The 20,029-nt window shown below is 26.6% G+C and overlaps 1 protein-coding gene across 1 annotated transcript; it reads right to left on the bottom strand.

The window, feature by feature from the left end:
• Nucleotides 1–8,640: 8,640 nt before the first annotated feature.
• On the bottom strand, nt 8,641–16,030 carry LOC112638732 (thyrotropin-releasing hormone-degrading ectoenzyme-like). Its single transcript, XM_025410918.1, has 7 exons — nt 15,951–16,030; nt 14,892–15,111; nt 12,760–12,916; nt 12,257–12,338; nt 11,043–11,419; nt 9,346–9,626; nt 8,641–8,841 (listed from the first exon to the last, which is right to left on the bottom strand). Exons 1-7 carry the CDS (start codon nt 16,028–16,030, stop codon nt 8,641–8,643), a joined length of 1,398 nt encoding a protein of 465 aa, XP_025266703.1.
• Between the last annotated feature and the right edge of the window lie 3,999 nt (nt 16,031–20,029).

The raw sequence follows: 20,029 nt of genomic DNA, 5'->3' as shown, positions 1-20,029 counted from the left end.
TTTGATTATAGTGTTTTGGAAAGCTCTCGAGGTCAGATACAAGAATATGTAATAAAAAATAAGGAGTGCCATTTAAAAAAATTGAGGTAACCTTTACGTGACCTTCAAATGACTCTTCAAGGTCAAATCAATGATACTATCTTATGGCCTCTTCGAAACCATACAAAACATGTCTGAACCATTTTTCTCTAAAATCAAAAATGAGAGAGATATTTGGTGTGGACACTTAAAATGGGACACTCTGTATATATATACATATATATGTGTGTGTGTGTGTGTGTGTGTGTGTGTATCATAAAAGAGAAAAATTCATGTTTATATATTTACATAATATTTGTCATATATAAATAATTACAAATGTTTAAATACGTATTCACTATGGAATTAAATTCTACAAAAATAGGTTTATTCGATATATGATATTATTATTATATTGTTACAATTTGTGTTTATGTACATAATTATATATTGTATCATAATTATGAACACTATATGGGTAGATCCATCCTGCTTAGTAAATATAGAACAAGATGATGAGTTTATCTTACAAGAGAATCCCGATAAATTATATTCGTCCAGCGTACACTTACTGCAGTCAGATACATCTAAAAGATTGACGGATAAATTCACGCAAACGTTCTTCAAGTCTATGATAAATCTATCAAATCGACGGTTTGTTGAAGTCATCAATACATCTGTGAGTCACGACGATAAATCCTTAGTGTTTTATTGTTGTCCTGATGAATTATTGCAAGAAGAAGAAAATAATGGATAAGGATAATGATACTGTACAATATTACAAATAAAATTATAATCCTCAACCAGTATTATTTTTCGCATTAGTCGCTTATGTAATCTATAGGAATCAATCAAAATAAAATAAAGATAAGAAGGCAAAACCACTGCGCTGAGATGGACATGGCGTATAAAAAGGTAAAAAATTGACATATCAGCTTTCAAACATATAATTGCAAAAATGCTATTTGTGAAGATAAAATAATAGAATTAGGTGTCATGATCAATAATTAACCATATATATTCTTATTGACAAAAGCAGACAAAAATGAAGTTATTATAAAGTAGCATGGAAAATTATTTGCAAAACGCTGACAGTATTAAAACAAATATAAATCGTTAACAATGTTCGACAAACGTACGTTCCGATCCTATTCCGGATCCCTATCAATGTCATGTAAATAAAAATGAATCTAACATAAAGCAATAGGAATCATATAGATGAAAGATAATCTCATAAATATAGCTTACAATTAGGTAAAATATTTTTGTTTTAAATTTAGCTAAATGAAAGAGATAAGATTATAAAACGTTTTATCTAGATAATCGTAAAATAATAACATTTTTGAGAAAATAATTTAGAATATAAAATTATTATACTTATACATACTCTTTTTATTAAACTTTATTTTCTAAAGATAAATTTTTTTCAATGCATTGATTTCGGATATATTTATTTTCTACTCACAATTAAGATACTGATAATATAAAAGATATTTTAAAATTCTATATATTTTTTATATTGATAGATTCTGAACTCGCTAAACATTGCTTTAAATAATTTCAAGAAAATAATACTTTTTCTAATTTGAGATAAAAATAATATACTTAGGCAACATAAAACATTCTCAAAATCATTCTAAATATGTCTGGGTTGGTTCAAGACATTTTTAAGATATCTAGAGATTTAAGACATTAAGAGATCTATATTAAGATCTTATTACAAATATATTTTATAAAAATTTAATATATAGGGTATGTTTCTCTAACTCTAGCATTTAGAATATTTCTGTTTCCTTTGATGATATGACAAAGATCAAAGAACAAAAAATGTTTGATTCAAAGGGACTAATATTCTGACGACAAAAATTTTTTTTACTGTTACTCTTTGCAAAATTTCAAAGTTATCATTGCAGTCACGACATTTTTTTTAAATAGAATGGCATATTTTCATTAACGTAGTGATGTAGCTTATAAAAGAACAAATTCAACTATATAAAATATGTTGACTTTTCAAATCACTTTGAAACACAAAAATCATGATTAGGAAAGGGAACTGTATTTATTGTATATTTTAGTAAAAAAATATCTTTTTTTACAGAAGATGTTCAAATGACTTCTGTTAATCTCTATACGTTTTCGAATTCGATAAATAAATGCTTTTTTTATATTTTTGAGTAATTCCGAGGTGATTGCGGTGCATGCACGTCGAATTTTTTCTTGCATGTTTTCTGATGTGGTGGGGATATCGTGATAGACTTCATTTTTTAGGTGTACCCACAGAAAAAAATCAAGAGGCGTAAGACATGCAAGAAAGAATTCGACATGCATGCACCGCAATCACTCTAGAATTACTGAAAAATATAAAAGAAACATTCATTTATCGAATTAGAAAATGTATAGAGGTTAACGGAAGTCATTTTAAGCATCTTCTGTAAAAAAGATATCTTTGTACTAAAATATACAATAAATACAGTTTCCTTTTTTAAACGTGATTTTTGCTTCAAAGTCATATGAAGGTCAACATATCCTATATGATTGAATTTGTTTTTTATAAGCTACGTCACTGCGTTAATGAAAATATGTCATCCCATTTAAAAAAATGTCGATGACTTGGAAATCTTGTAAAGGGTAACAGAGGGAAGACTGAGAGGTGTCATGGCCCGCTTTTAGGTGATCCTTGAAAGCGATACGCCCTCTGTTAATCTAAAAAAACGTGGACATGAACTACAAAGCCAATGTCCACGAAAGTTCTCAGAGGGTAACATATAATGTGCACAATTTCTGGTTCTGTTCCGTGCTATGTGCACAAAATGGCGGTAGCACCAGTGCTATATAGCAAGGTGCTTACGTATATCAAATAAATTTTAATATAAATGAGAAATGATGAATTTGAATGTATATATATATATATGTATATATATATATATATATATATATATATATACAGGGTGGGTCATTTTAAGTGATCCACTCAAATATTTCGGAAAATAATGAAAAATCAAAAAAATGTTTCAGATAAAAGTTGTATGGCTTGAAGGGAGCCATCAGATAGTGGCAATGATTTGACCTTCGAGAGTCATTTGAAAATGACGTAAAGGTAACCTTCAATTTTTTAAATGGAACTCCCTATTTTTTATTATATATTTATGTAGCTTATCTCGAGAGCTTTCCAAAACACTATAATAAAGTATTTCTTCATTGAGTACTTTTCGAGTTATGAGGCTTGAAATAATTTCTTAATTTTGTATAAACCGTAAAATATCTAGTAAAATATTCATTTTTCGATTATCTTGCTTTAATACTTTTATGTACAAAATAATGAGAGGAATCAATTGGTGTAAAGAAAACACATAGTTATTTTTAAGAAAAAATATGTAATTTGCAATTAACAATTACATATTTTTTCTTTGAAACAACTATGTGTTTTTTTTACACCAATTGATTTCTCTCATTATTTTGTACATAAAAATATATAGACGTGTTACTTTGTTTCGATAATCATTTATCGCGTTGAGCGAAACTTACGAGTTTAGAATCGTTTATACAATAACGTAACATTATGGAATCACAATTTCCATCAACAAGTAAAAAGAGACTCACGGGTTTTAATGAAAAATTCAGCCGTTATGTAAAAAAATGTCCCGGAAATATTCATTTCACATCTGGCAACCCTAATGTACACACATATGCAAAGCGATTTTGTTCCTAATGACGTTGCGAAACGTTTACTATTACAATGACTATTATTATGACTATATATCATAGATAAATGCACAAATGACATAATCTTAATAATCGACAAATACCAGTATAATATAGTTAGTAATGTAACGGCATAGCTGTTCCGAAAAACTAGCCTGCACTGCGCCAATTTGGCGCCAGCGCCGCCGATTGAGAACTTCGACCGAGCCGCGGAGCCGCGGGTTGAAGATCACGGCCTACCCCGCCGCTACGCGCATGACCGCGTGGGGATATCGCGTGGGGGCAGCTGGCCGTATATAAGGCGGCCGCTCTGGCAGATCGCTACCTATTCCTGTCTCGACTCTCGGGACGCTCGAAGCCACAGGGCGCACCCTGGGCAATCGAAGCCTACCGAGCTCCTATCCTCGCTCTCTGGTTCAGAGCACGGTCTCTACCGTGCCCGGTCGAATATACCCGATAACCAGGAGTGCCCGTCGAACCAAGGACGATCCGGTCCAAGGTACGGGCGCTCCCGTACTCGGTCGGTTGCAACCGACGCCCGGAACGGTCCGGCTCTCACCCTCGCACCCCGAATAGCCGTTTTCACGGCTCCTGGTGATAGCCGTTTTCACGGCTCCTGACGATTGTCCAGGAGCCGTTCTCACGGCTCCTGACGATAGCCGTTTTCATGGCTCCTGGACAATCAGCCGTTTTTACGGCTCCTGAACGAGCGCCGTATCCACGGCACTGGAGGATTAGCCGCTTCCGCGGCTCCCGGATGACAGCCGTTCCCACGGCTCCTGGACGAGCGCCGCATCTTCGACACTGAAGGACAACCGTCACCCCGGTCTTTGGACGCCGACCGCCCGCCCTCGGAATACCAGCCGTTTTCACGGCTTCTCGAGTGACGACCTGTTGTAAATAAAGTTGGTCTCCACTAACCTAGATCCCTAGCCGACTCTCCTTTCGCGGCCGCCTAACGTACCGCTCGTTCGCCACCTCGCACCGCACCGAACCACGAGTTTTACTTTGGGGCCCTGATTAATTCCCCTGGTCTAGAGCCCGGTTGCTACCGGGCTCGGTCGGTTGCTACCGACGTCCAATATCCCGGCGTACCACGGGACACCCGTGTACGCCACCCTGAGGACGGGCGCTCCCGTCCTCAGCCGACTTCGGTTGGCAGACCCTGCTAGGCCCGCGTCCGTGCCTCGTTGTACGTGACCACCCATTAGGACTTCCGCGTCGCGAGACATACTCTGGGGGGGTCCTGTTTAACTCCCCTGGTCTGGAGCCCGGTTGCTACCGGGCCTGGTCGGTTGCTACCGACGTCTAGTATCCCGGCGTATCACGGGGCACCCGGGTGCTCCCGTCCTCAACTGACTTCGGTTGGCAGACCCTGCTAGGCCCGCGTCCGTGCCTCATGGCACGCGACCACCCGTGAGTTTTCTTTCTTCCGCGTTCGCGTCCGCGAAGAAGTCTTACGCGCTACGCGGTGGGTGAGCACCAACCGCTTTGTAAATACTTGTAGATAATTAGTCAAATAAGGCGTGCCTATTAATTCCATAGCGCGACTCCTTGTACATAATCCGTAGATTAAGTTATTGATTGTAATATCCGTGCGGCTCATTACCCGGAGCATTGCCTACCTCTTATAGTCAACCTGATTTATTCTTCTTGAATAAAGATTTCGTTTAAACCATATTTGTGTGGTTTTCTTGCGAGCCTGAGCCTCTCCTTCTCCCGAACCCTGACTCCGACGAGCCGATTTGCGACGTCGGGAAAGGTGCTCCGTTACAGTAATATCAAAAATTACTTTTGAACTTTATAAATAATATTTCACAAAATTCTAAATGTTTCATGTAAAATAATTATAATATAAAAATTACACTATAATCTTTTCTATTTTGTACAATATATTTTCTTTTTCACAAATAATTGTATAATTATAATAATATTGTGATAAATGAATAAAATAAGAAAAAATAATGAAATCGAAATTCTTCTTTTTAATTTTGTAAAACTAAATTTATTTGATTCTAAAATTCAAATTTAACTTTTCGAAACAAATCTGACATAAGATCATCTGTAAGTATCTCGTTTGATAAAAGGAACTTGAAGATTGAACAAAAATTGTAAGAAAATTTTATAAAAATTCGTTTGAACATTGATATCTGTAATGATTAACAGTTTTAGAAATACAAAATGAATATAGAATAAATATAGAAAAATTTTTGGAGGGAGATACACTAATTACAATTATAATTATATTCTTACATATTTAGCATATACATAAAAGTATTTAAATTTTATTTTTAAATGTTATATACTATACGAAAAATACAGCTTATTATCATAATTACATGAATATGATAGCGTTTGTGTCATAAATAATTGTAACATATATTAGATTATAAAGATCAAAATATGTACAATATTTAATTAATTTTAATTAATATTTTACATTATTATTTAATATTAATTTTATACCTGTGTGTCTGTGTGTGTGTGTGTGTGTGTAAAATCGAAATTTTCAAATATCATATATTAAACATAATATTACTTTATATCTATTGACGAATATTGCTATTTGCATTATTATATCTTTAAAAGTCTGAATGAGTAGATTTTCAAGCAATTATTCACGGTAAAATTTATATCTGGATGCGATTTAAAAGAATCCGTGAATATACTTTATTTTTAATATTTATAGAAGAATAAAAGTAAAATTATTATAACAATTATTCATAATAAAACTTATAAAATAAATTCTTCTTACATTCTTACATTAATTTCCTGAAAACGATTCAAGTGTTTTAAGATTTCGGATTTGCGTAATTCTATCTTGTAATTGATTAGTGCTTTTATAGTTATATTTAATGTGTTCTCCGGAATGTCCGGAATAACTATTGTCTCGCAACTCATCTAAAATAGTTATGTATTGATTAATAAATACATTTTTATTAATAAATAATAAATTCTTTTCATAAACAAAAACATGATAATATTCCTTCTCGTTTATTATATGATTAATGTAAATATATAGAAAGTGCCCTAAAATCGCCATTCTTCCTCTTAGTGACTGAGTTAAAAACATTTTAAGATGAAAACCTTAATACAAAATTCTTAGATCGTTTCAAGACGAAAATTTGAATACAAGAATGTTGAATCTATAGTTTTTAAACGGGAAAAAATTATATTTTGCCAATAACAGAATTGAGTTTTTGCGCAATAAATCATGCAAAACAATATGACAAGTGAAAGAAGAATGAAAGGAGTACCTTTTTTATAATATATGATATTTCAATTATCATTTACAAAAGCATTCTCATTATATATTTTCTTACTTCTCTACTGCGATAATATATTCTTTTCATGAATAACGTAAGAAAAACTAAAGGGCTTTTAAAAATGATTTAAATAAAAATTTACGACATATTTCAATTTCAGCTATCAAAATGATCGATCATTATTATTTCCATAAAAGTGTCTACTATATTACACTGCGAGATCAATAAATTGTAATAAAATTATGCTTGACGTTTATTTATTTAGCATTTCAGAATGATCGCAATGAAATAAATTGCAATCATTTCAGTAGAAATTAAATCAATGAATTTTACTTCACTTACACCATTTTTGAAATACTTTTTATTCTTGCATCCATTATTCTTAAAAAGAATGTGCTAATACAATACGTACAGGAACGAAAAACATAAAATGAGAATATGATTGTAAATTTATACTAATAATATCATAAAAACAAGGCATTCATAAAGTCATTTTTTTCACGTGTCATTTAATAGTGCGCATGAAATATCGATTCAATTCGTAAAACATAATTGCTTCTCGTTAGAAAAATATTATGGCATAAACATTTTTGTATTAGAATTTTTGTTTTAAAATATTTCAAAGAATCTGCCATTAAGAGAAAATACGTTAAAATATGTGTATATGGCATAAAAGCGAAAATAAAAATACTTAATAATAAGAAATAGTAGATAAATAAATATATTTGTGTTTCAAAAATTTACCTCGATACCTAGTTTATAAAATTTTTCACAAAATAACTGTTGGACCAAAACATGTTTATCAGTTACTTTTTTAAAATGATGTACAAACTCACTTATCTGAAAAAAAATTTCAATATTAGTTTGTTAATAAATAATTAATGATTTAATCTTGCGTTATCATTCAATTTTTGCGAAAATTAAATGTAATATAATTTTGTATTTTCAGTACAATTATAATAATCCAAGAAAGTTGTCCTAATTAAGATTTTTTATTTATTTAGTTGTCTTAATTAAGGTTTTATATTTAGAAATAAATTTATAAAGTTTACCTGATTAAGTTGTTTCGTAGAATATACATGATTAATAATGTAAATAAATGTTGCAACAATGTATTGGCTATAAATAAAATATAGTAAACTTATAATTAATATATATGATAATCTTTATATGATACATGTATTATGAATTGATAAAAGTACAAAAAAAGATATCACATATATTACCTGCGTATTACCCACATCATCTTTAAATTCCTTAATATAAGATCAAGTATTTCCTTATTATTTGCATGCCTTGCAATGATATAATAAAAATCATTAAAAACATTATTTCTTTCTTTAACGTAGTCATTGAATAACATATCTATATATTTGATAATAACAACAGAATCACCGGAACAAGCAAGGGCTTTCGAAGTGATTACGTTAGGATTCTTAATATGTATATTCCATACTTTGTTCCAAATACTATTGTTAGCTCTCATTAAACCGTTACAGAACGTCCAATCTCTCCACCAAGGCAAAAGTCTACGATATTCAGAAGAAAATTAAAAATCTGTTAGAAGAATTCAATTCAAAGTCTTAGAAATCTCGTGTTATTCATCAAGCATGTATCAAGAAAAAAATTATGAAAATTGAAAATTGAAAAAAAATTACTTGTTTTCTGTAGTATTCGTGAGATATTCATGCAATTTGATTTCGGCTGTTTTCATGCAATTTGACGCACTGAGAACACATGCCCATTTATTAGCTTCTTGTTTTAAGCAGTCAATTAAATCGTCAGTTTTTTTGTTAAGTTTTTTATCATAATTGATGTTTTGAAAAAGTCCGTTCAAACTGTTCAAGATTTTCGTCTAGAAATAAAACAATACTATATTTATTTTACTGGTTATTTGTAAAAATTGTAATGCTTGAAGGAATATGATACTAATAAATCTTCGCCATTTGATTAAGAAAGTGAATATAATATTATTCTAAAATTTCTCAATCTCTTTAAATCATTATAAAAAGGTGCAGCGTGCACAGGTACGTATACATAAAAACTTACACGTACATAAAAATACACACACACAAATACAAGTATACACACATACACGTGCTTATAGGTATATTTTTAAAACAATATAAAAAGATTCAGATAAGAAATGTGTCAATAAGAGTCAAACGCATAACCAAGTGCAAGTAAGTTATCTAAAAATCTATTTCATTATTTTAAACATTTTAATCTTCTCTTTTTGAAATCATTCTTAGCAAAACTAACATTAAGCCATGAAAACATTGATCTGATTTTTTGATTTTTAATAGTATTTAATAGTATTTAATTGATTTTAATATCGTTATTGATTTTGAGAGTTTACCTTGATAACATTAAATTTTTTATCTTGAAATGGAAAAATGCTTGATATGTCTTCGAGAGCTTTAAACATAGGATACCATGCGATATAATCTGTCTCTCGAGATAAATATTCTGTGAGTTCCAAGAATATAGAAAAATTAAGTGTGCCTGCCTTCACGAAGTAATATGCATCATCAATAATTTGAGCCCGATTGAGAACATGTATGTTTGTATATTTCGTAGATTTCAGATATCTCGCAATATTTTGCCAATTCTTGAGTTCGTAATTAACACGATAATATCCTGTTGTAGATGTTGCAATTGATGAATATAGAATAATATTTTTTGGATTAATAACTTCTCTTAGTTAAATATATTAAACCATTTCTAAATTTTTCCATTTTTTTATATTATATATAATATTATGATATTCGATAGTCGATAATTAAGTATTTTTATAAGTATATTTTATATCTCTTGCACATTATCTATTTCTTTTTACATTTATCACGAAAAGATAAATAAAATTTCTCCGTCTTATTCAATTTTTTAATTATAGGATGTACAAATATTTAATTTTTATATAAAAATAAGGTAATACGAAAATTAATAAATATAATTATTATTTATGTATACTATTTATGTAATTATATATTAAATATATGATATATGTATGTATAATTTTATATTTTATGAAAATTGAGTTTACATTTTATTATATGCCGACATATTATATATTTTAGAGTTTAAAAGATTATTTCTAGAAATTTTAATAAAACAGTCTCCCATTTTTAAGCATAATGTAATAACAAAAAATTGTATTTTGAATAAAAAAATATACTATCTATTCAGGGTGTCTCACATAACTTTCATACAATATTTTAATAGCGTATTTTGGATGTAAAATAGAAAGTCAGAAATCCTAACATGAAAATGTTGAAATAACAATAATTTTTAAGTTATAAATTATCAAAGTTTACCATGATATTGCATAGAATTTGCGCGTTTAATTACGTAATTACATTCATACTGATTTTACAATTGTTATTTATTTTTAAAGCAGTTAATAAATAAGTTAATTTTTATAAGCATTTTTACGATTAAAGAAAAATAAACAGTCTTTTTTAAACAATATTTCTTAAATATGTCGAGATATCAGATTTAATTTCATATAATTGTAATAATTAATCATTTAAATTATTGTATGTATTGTATAAAAATAAAATTTTAAATATTTTATTTACCACAATTATAATTCGTTAATATTATATGATCACCGTAATACATATAAAAACAGTAAAATTAAGTGCAGTAATAATCAATATTACTTAATTAGTAAAAATTAATAACAAATGACAGATCAGTAAGCGCATGTATAATTACAAAACTGTGCGCGTCTGGGTACATATAAATTCCATGCGATATCGTTACATTTTGATTGCTTATAATTTAATAATTATTGTAACCTAAAATTTTTATATTAAAATTTTACCTTCAGAATATATTATTAAAGTATTGTACTGAAATTGTAAAAAATTTTGCATATATTATAATAAATTTAAGAGAATTTCGTAAAGTTATAATGGTACATTATTCACAAAACTTTACGTAAGGGAAAAAATTTATAAATAAAATAATGATTTATAATAAAACATCATAAATCATTATTTGTAATAAATACTTAATTCTTCAGTTATCAATCATAAAATAAATATTTACCAATTTGTTGTAAATTAATTATGTACCATTCATCCTCTTCAACAGAAAAGTTAAGAGATTTTCGAAAATATTTTTGTATCCACTCATTTGATATCCATTCTTCATAATATGTATTCTTGGATATTGTAAAATCGAGTTTGGTCTGCTTAGTTACTGTTATAGGTATCCACCACAAATGTTTTAGATCTAAACTGTCGTAATTTTCTATTTCTATTTCCAAGTTAGAAATTTCATTTGTAACTTTTAATACAGGATAATGTTTATTTATCACCCAAGAATTTATCATATCTTCTATAATAAAATATTTCATATTGAATTCTTCTTCTCTATCATAGACAATCTGCATATTGTTGTAGAAATTATTGAGTGTTGCAGATCTAAACATCAAATATCAAATATTATATTTTATATTGTTGACTATAATAAACAAAGATTTCTTTTAATTTAGAAAAAACATATAAATTCATTAATTAAATTGCATATGTGTATTAATACTTTCTATGCTTTATAATATGTTACTTTTATATAATTTTTATTCAGATTTATTATTGGATCAATGTTGTTAAGTTTATATAATATGCAAAAATAGCGAATATGTATAAAAAGTCTATCGTGAGCAACCGGTTACGTATGGAATACATATTAAATTAAATTAATTTATAATTTAATTTAATCACTTAAAAATGATAATACAATTATTACATGGAAACATAATATGATGGAAATAATTGAAATTATAAAAGAAGTTTGAAATCATTTTTAAGTGCTCAAATATTGCAAAAGAACTCTTCGTAAAAACAAAAGTTGCAAAATATGGGAAATGCAAAACGGTAATTCGATTTTTTGATAATATAATTATAAATATAATATAAAGTGGAATATTTGAAGCAATTTATAAATTCTATTTAAATCCTATTTTATGATATCTCAAACTAATTAGTGGCTTTCCTCACACATGGGAATTGTTAAATATTTTTAAAGTTCGGAGGGAACATTCTTTTATAATTTGACTCGTTAAAGATAATATAAAATAAAAAAGTATTATTCAGATAATTAAATTTTGGAACCTATATTATGCATTATATGCATGTGCTTTTTCTGTTTTACTGTAGAATATTACTATAGTTGTTTTATACTGTGCTACTATGTGCTACAAAGTCTCATCAATACTAGTATTTACTTCTATTTCTATATATAATTATTGTATTGCTTACTTTGTTTCACGGAATTTCTCAATTCCTTTTCTAAATATTTCATGAGTGAGAACATGTTGCAACATACGTAATATAGCAGGACCTACAACGAAAAAGAAACAATGCATATAAATAAATACGTTTATATTTTAAAATGTAAGTGTATATGTTATACTATAAAATATAAGTGTATAAGTTTATATTAAATTTACTTCAGAATTTACTTCCACATTTAAATTTGTCAAAAGTATATCTGATTTTTCCATACAAAATAATATAGTTTTATTTCCTGTTTCTTATAATTATAATACATCTTTTTCTGTACAAGAAGGTATAATTTTATTATTTTATTATTTTATTATCTTTATTTATTATTGTCTTACATCTTTTTATTGTAACAAAATTAATATGTACGTAAATTGCGAGAAAGTAATTTTAATTTAATTTTCTTATTCGTGACATTTACGACTTTATGACATTTATAACTTTATGAGAACATTCATTTATTATTAATTCAATTTTACCTTTTGTGTAATAGGAAAAAGAAAGTAGGGAATGAATTTCGGAGGGTATGTTGATCTCTGATGAAAGAGGCTTCATAATGGAATAATTGTCTAAACGGAGAGATTGTTGTTGTATCTGCACTACGAATAAATCTGACGTACGAAAATCCGCAAAATACTAGTAACAAAAAATTTAATCAAATTAAAGAATTTTTAAACAGAAAAATATGTTTTTCATATATATTATATTAGTTTGTTTCGTGTACATTACTACGATTTCTATTATTTTTATTAATAATATCTATTGTTTACAATGTATTGTGTTATTTGTGTAAGGAGAGCTTTTTTATATTTTAAATACAAAAAGAGCCACCAAAAATATCCTTTAAATATATATGTAATTTATTTAGATATAAGATTAAGTATCATTGAAGTCATTTAAAAAAAAACTTGATACAAGTTTTCTTTTTATATCTTATGGAAAAATGCAGTTCTGCCAAAATTGTATTTTTTATAATTAAAATATAAAAATATAAACTATTTAGATCATTGTTATTTACAGACTAATAAAATGTTAAGATCTTTTTCATTGTGTGAAGAATCATTTTATTATATTTAATAACCTAACTATAAACGAAATATATTATATATAAAAAAGAACATTATATATAAAACACTTATATATAAAACATTATATATAAAAAAAAGAACCTCATCAAGAACATCTATTCCAAGCAACGTAGCAATACCCTAGTTTAACCAATGATGCGACCACGATGGACTGACTGTATTATCAAACCATTGATGTGCTATTTGTCGTGCAATTAAACAAGAGAATCTATTTTTTTGTCATAGATAATAGCTGTTTCTCTGAAAATTATTTATTAATAATAAAAATATTATTTATCTCTATTTAAAATATGTAGTATGATAAAGTATTGTTCTTATAATATTATACATGTTACATTAAGTATATTTCATGAAATTAATAATAAGATACGTGTGAGAAAATTTACTATCAAACGTATCTTTGTTTTGAAGATCATGTGATGTAGATTTGATATTAAAAAAAAAACTTAAAAATTAAATACATACAAATAATAACATTAATTCACAAAATTGTTATATAATTTGTTAAAATAAAAAAAATCATACGCCTTTATGTATAATGGTATAAAGGTAAATTTTATCAACGAATAAACAAATTATTTATTTTTATCTTATATTAATATGTGGGCTCACAAATTATAAAATATTCTATTTTTTTAATTATAAAATATTATATTTTTTGTGTAAAATATTTTTTTCCGCTCAAAATAAGATCAATTGCACAGTGAATTCCCATTTACATCATAAATACATGTAATATTACTGTCTTGAAGTACGAAATATGTTCTGCTGTTTTTTTATGTTTCTTATAAAATACCATAAATTTTAACAACAGACTTTGAGATAATTTTAAAATTTTATTGTTTTAGTTTAGATAGATATTGTGTGTAACATATATGATACAAATAAAATAAAAACAACAAATATATATTTAAAAACATAATTTAATATCATTTGAATATGTCATTCTTATATAAAATCAATAACTTTATAAATGTGTACGTTATATTATAATAAAATATATTTTATGTATTATCGTATTTATTGATATCAATTTCATTGTAAAATGAAATATATATTATAACATGTATATATAAAAATAATATAATAAAATGTATACATATTTTTTTCTTTTGAAAATTATAATAAAATGTATGTACACTTTTTCTCTTTTGAAAATATCTAATTATAAATGCGAAACATAAGTATCTTTTAAATAAATTATAATCTTCTATATTGTATTTATTATTATTATTTTTTTATTCTACTTATCTGTATTACCTGTAAAGAACGAAACCCCATTTTCCTATGGCATCAAATCGAAGACTCGGCATGAAGACATGTTGAATTGTCGAAATCTCTAAATTCTTCAAATTATTTTTGCAATATATTATACTATTTTTAACAACCCTTATCGCGAATAGTACTTCAGAAGAATCTCTATTCCATAGAATTACGTCAGATGAACCAGAACTAAACGATAAGGGATTATGAAAAGAAAAAATGAATTTTTTAAACCATTTATCTGTCGATAGACAAATTGCCACTTGATAAGTGGAAATTTCAGGAGTGATATCGAAATGCGTCCATTGCATTTTGCTATTAATTGAATAAATTTTTCTGTTATAATTCATATTCGATAAAACTGTGTATTCTTTACGATGTTTTATTGAAATATGAAAAGTTGCTTTGAATTTCGGTTCGTCCCAACATGGAAATATTTGTCGAGCTCCAATTGTCTGGAAATGTGTTGCGTACCACCATCTACAACAGTTTAACAATAAACCTCATATGTAACGCAAAATTATTCCTATATCAATCATACATTTAATCGTTGCATTAAAAACACAGGCCTAAAATCTAAAATTTCGCAGGCCTATGAAATTAATATAAAGTGGAAAATATATTTATATAAAACTCATGAATATAATGTAATACTATATAAAACATACATGTATTTTATAAATAATAATAGTTTAATCTATTTTAATAAATAATAATAGTTTAATCTATTTTTCTATTCGATAAAGTTATATATACTTCACATAGCTTTATTATTAAAATTAAAAGTTTTTTTTTTTAAATAATATTGTAGCATACTTCATTATTATTATTATTATTATTATTATTATTATTATTATTATTATTATTATTATTATTATAATATTATTCTTATATTATCATTATATATTGTATTAATATGTTGCTGTTACTATATATTTTTTATTATAATATATAATGATATTTTTTTATATTGTGCTACAAATATTTATGTAATGCTCAATTATGTTACAACATACTCAAGTAATAATACTAAAATATGTAATTTAATAATAAATTGTATATTTATATAGTAATCTTAAAATATTTAAAATATTTAAAATTTTCTCTTTCAAACACAAACATACATCTCAATCCGTCTATTTAAATTTTTGCGAAGAAAAAGTATATTACGTAACAATAAATAAAAAAATATGAAGTAAAAATATAATAAGCAGTAAAATTTTAAGAAAGTTTTAATACAAAATAAAATAGTAATCAATAATATTTTGTATAATGATAAAACATACATGTTTCCAAAGTTTTTATGTTTATTTACTCACGTTTTACGTCCTGTTTTGTCTACATAAGAATTCTTAAAGATACTTTCATTATTATCATTTAAGAATCCGGTAAAATTCATAATCAAGGAGTAATTTCCACTTGGTATTACTTCCTTAAAAAGGAAGATGTGAATGTGACTTTCATTATTATATGTATTATACTGTGGAATATAACGTTTTTGTTCAATCCATGATTCTTCAAGCAATGAATTTATTAAAATTGCATAATTTATTTTTATTTGCGGTTTCTGGGCGTGCAATCTTATGCTGCTTGTTGGATAAGAAATATTAAGGTAAACATGGCATTTGCCAATAAAATTTGTTGTTTCTAATTCGTCATATGGCAATAACATGATGTGAATGTCATAATGATATGGTATTATATAATCCAGTAAAAATGGATTTATCGAAACCATATAATTCTCCTCGGGAAAAGATGTTGTCGCATTGATGAATATTAATATAATATATAATAATGTGACAAACAACAATTTGAAGCATATCATGTCGAATCTGTTATTCCAGATATCTATAGAGAAAATAATAGTTTTTTCTTTAGTACTAAAAGCATATTATAACAAATTCAGAATTCTTCATTTTCTCTCGTGTGTGATTTTTACTAATTTAAATTTGATAACACTCATAATGTAACATTTATAATATTATGTTTCTCTTACATACGAATTGCTAAATACATTCCATTAATTTGGACATTTTAAGTGTGATTGTCTTATTGTTAGTAGAAATGTTTTGTTATATTTTTTTATTCATAATTAACCATTTGTCAAAGTTTAAATTTTTACGCATAATTTAACATTTCAAAATTAATCTTTTATTAATAAAATCACATTATAAAACAAACATTTTATTTTATTAAATTATTCTATTTTTGAGCAAATAAAAATGTTCATCGAACTTATATTCATGGATAGAAACAAGATTTAACTATGTTAACTATGTTTTATTATATTTTAAAACAAAAGTCTCAAACTAATGTAGTTCATAAATTATTATTATACATATTATTATTACTATTATATTATTATTATTGTTGTTATTAATCATTATTATTATAATTTTATTATAATATTATTATTATTATATTATTATTATATTATTATTCTAACATTATTACTATAATTCATTAATTGAAATATATTTTTGTTCCTTTCATTTTTTTTCAATCTGACATTTTAGTATTTAAGCAGTAAAATTATCCTCTTTTGAAAACTTTTAATTTATAGTTTTGTCAAAAGCAAATGTCTAATCTTTTAAATGAGATACTTTATTTGTTTATTATTTAATTTATAGGTACAAAATATACACAAACTCAATTCTGATATAAATTAAATTTATTGAAATATTCTAATATATAGCCTTGAGGAAATTGAAATTGAAAATAGGAATAAAATTTGAATTCTGTCCAATATTTATAATAAAATATTTCAGTATTTTGAACGAGGGATCATATAGTATAAGATTTGCCTGCCTGTTATATTTAATATTGACATGTTTTCGAAGTCATGTAATTGCACTGTTGACATATTTTCAAAGTCATATAATTTAAATTTAAACTTCTTTCACTTATGTGTAACTGACATCACTTATCTTGTATTATATTCATGTTTGATCGTTATTACTATTTATATATGTATAGTATTTATAAAAATTTTTTGAAGATAAATTTAGTCCATCTCTTTCTCTAAATGCTGCCTTATAAACTAGATTCAAATAAAAAATCACGTACAGAACTAGCGATAATAATTAGCGATTTTGTTCATACAATTAATATAATTAATACAATTTTGTTAATACAATTTATGAACAAAAATAGTTAATATTTGCGAAGCACTATATAATTTAAAGTTTATACTTTATATATAATAGTTATACATTTAACATAATGTTCGAAAAATTTATGTATATGATCTATTTTATTTGTTATATTGTAACTTATATAGAAGATTAAATAAATTTCACTAAATAATTGCTAACATTATGAAATGTCTTTCTTTTTTTTTCTTTAATATATATAAAATATATCATGATTTTAATTAAAAAAAAAATTTTTTTTATCATAAATTTTAGATTTAAAATGATTTAAATTCAAAGTTAGTACAAAATGTTACATTTTTGAAATTATTCACATTTTATTAATAATTTTATTAATGTTGAAAACGATAAATTGTAGAAAATAAACTCGTCAAACTTGCTTTTTAACTAATTTAAATTATATTATCTATATACATTTTGCATTTTTATAAATGTATAAATACTTTTCTGCAATAACTTACCTTATTATATTGAAATTATAATAGATTAAGATATAATTACTTGTTGACAGTAATTGCAATTAGCACAGTATTATCACAATTTGTCAATACCAAACATATATATGTGTATTCGCGATCTTACCATTTCTAAAGATCGTTAAAAACTAACGAATTCGATACATTATAGCTGGTACATTATAGCTGATGTCATGTAAACAAATTATAAAGTCATGTATGATTGTTTCCTTAGTTTCTTAATATCATCAAGATTCGATGTATAATCAAATAAAGCATGTTTCAAATTTAACGTAATTTTTATTAATTTTGAGTTATTAACGTAATTTTTCATAAAAAAAGTAAATCAAGGAACTGTATGATAGATAGATCTTATTAATCTTATTAATCAAATACAGTAGTTAACAATATCAAAAATTACTTTTAAACTTTATAAATAATATTTCGCAAAATTCTAAATAATATTTCATACAAAATAATTATAGTATAAAAATGACACTAACCTTTTCTATTTTATACAATATATTTTCTTTCTCACAATATAATTACAATAACATTATGATAAATAAATAAAATAAAAATAATGAAAACAAAATTCTTCTTTCTTTTGTAAAATTAGATTCATTTGATTCTATAATTCAAATTTAACTTTTCGAAACAAATCTGACATAAGAAGATTATCTAAAAGTACTCGATTAAAAGAAACTTGAAGGTTGAGAAAAATTTGTAAGAAAATTTGATAAAAATACTGGTGAGAAAATAAAAACTCGTATGCATTGTAATTATTGACAATTAGTTTTAGAAATATAAAATAAATATAGAATAAATATAAAAAAAATTTTTCGAGAGATACACTAATTACAATTACAATTACATACTTACATATTAGTCAAGCATATACATAAAACTATTTACTACCGGCGATAACATATGCTGATATTCATATAGACTTTTCTAATCTCCCGCATGATAAAAAGATTGACACACGAAATAAAACTCATTCTGCATATATATATATATATATATATATATATACAGGGTGTCCGAAATGTGTGGGAACACCTAAATATTTCGGAAAATAAGCATAATAGAGAAAAATGTTTCAAACAAAAGTTGTAGGGTTTACAAAGATCTATTTACTAATTTTATCAGTCTGACCTTGAGTGACGTCCCTAAGGTCAGGTCAAGGTCACGTCAATTTTTGCAAACGGAACACTCTATTTATGATACCTGATCATATACCTGACCTTACCTGATGACAATACCTGATCACTTATAGGGAGTTGCTATTTAAGCCCATTCTACAATTACAGTGGTTGCAAGCTACTATTATCGGTTATATTAGAATACGTAAGACGTAAGTTACATTCTTGTGAGAACGTCATTTCAAGTTTTTACAATAGATTAGCATTGCCAGTCTGTTGACGGACGGCAATTTAAGCACTTACAACTTCTAACTTCTCGTATCCAATACGATTTTGTTATGTCGGAACTTACGGATCACGAACGCATAACGTTACTGATGATGCGAGGGTGGGGTGATCGTCGCAGATCTTATAATGAAACGTTGCAGATATTTAATGATACTTTTCGGGTTGGTAAAGTCCCTATATCAAAATCGACGGTACACCGCACAATCGCACGATTCGAAGAAACTGGTCATGTCAAAAATCGATCAAAGTCTGGTAGATCGGTTTCTGCAACAAATGCAGAAAAGTCTTTAGATGTCTTACAATCGTATATTGAGAATCCGCATATATCTATTCGAAAATCTGCGCAACACCACGACAT

This window comes from Camponotus floridanus, unplaced genomic scaffold, assembly GCF_003227725.1.
Source record: "Camponotus floridanus strain SB8 unplaced genomic scaffold, Cflo_v7.5 scaffold36, whole genome shotgun sequence".
In the NCBI taxonomy this organism is placed as follows: domain Eukaryota; kingdom Metazoa; phylum Arthropoda; class Insecta; order Hymenoptera; family Formicidae; genus Camponotus; species Camponotus floridanus.
The sequence above is the reverse complement of the archived record's forward strand: the minus strand, read 5'-3'. Positions and strand labels throughout refer to the sequence as shown.

Bases quoted from the DNA above. Each gene is read 5' to 3' on its own strand.
- LOC112638732 (XM_025410918.1), bottom strand. From the start codon at position 16,030: ATGAATTTTACCGGATTCTTAAATGATAATAATGAAAGTATCTTTAAG. The intron at 9,627-11,042 runs GTAAATATTTAT...CATCTACAACAG, and splicing joins AATTAATTTACAACAAATTG to GATATTATCGTGTTAATTAC. The intron at 8,842-9,345 runs GTAAACTCTCAA...TTTTATTTCTAG, and splicing joins AAAAATTTAATGTTATCAAG to ACGAAAATCTTGAACAGTTT.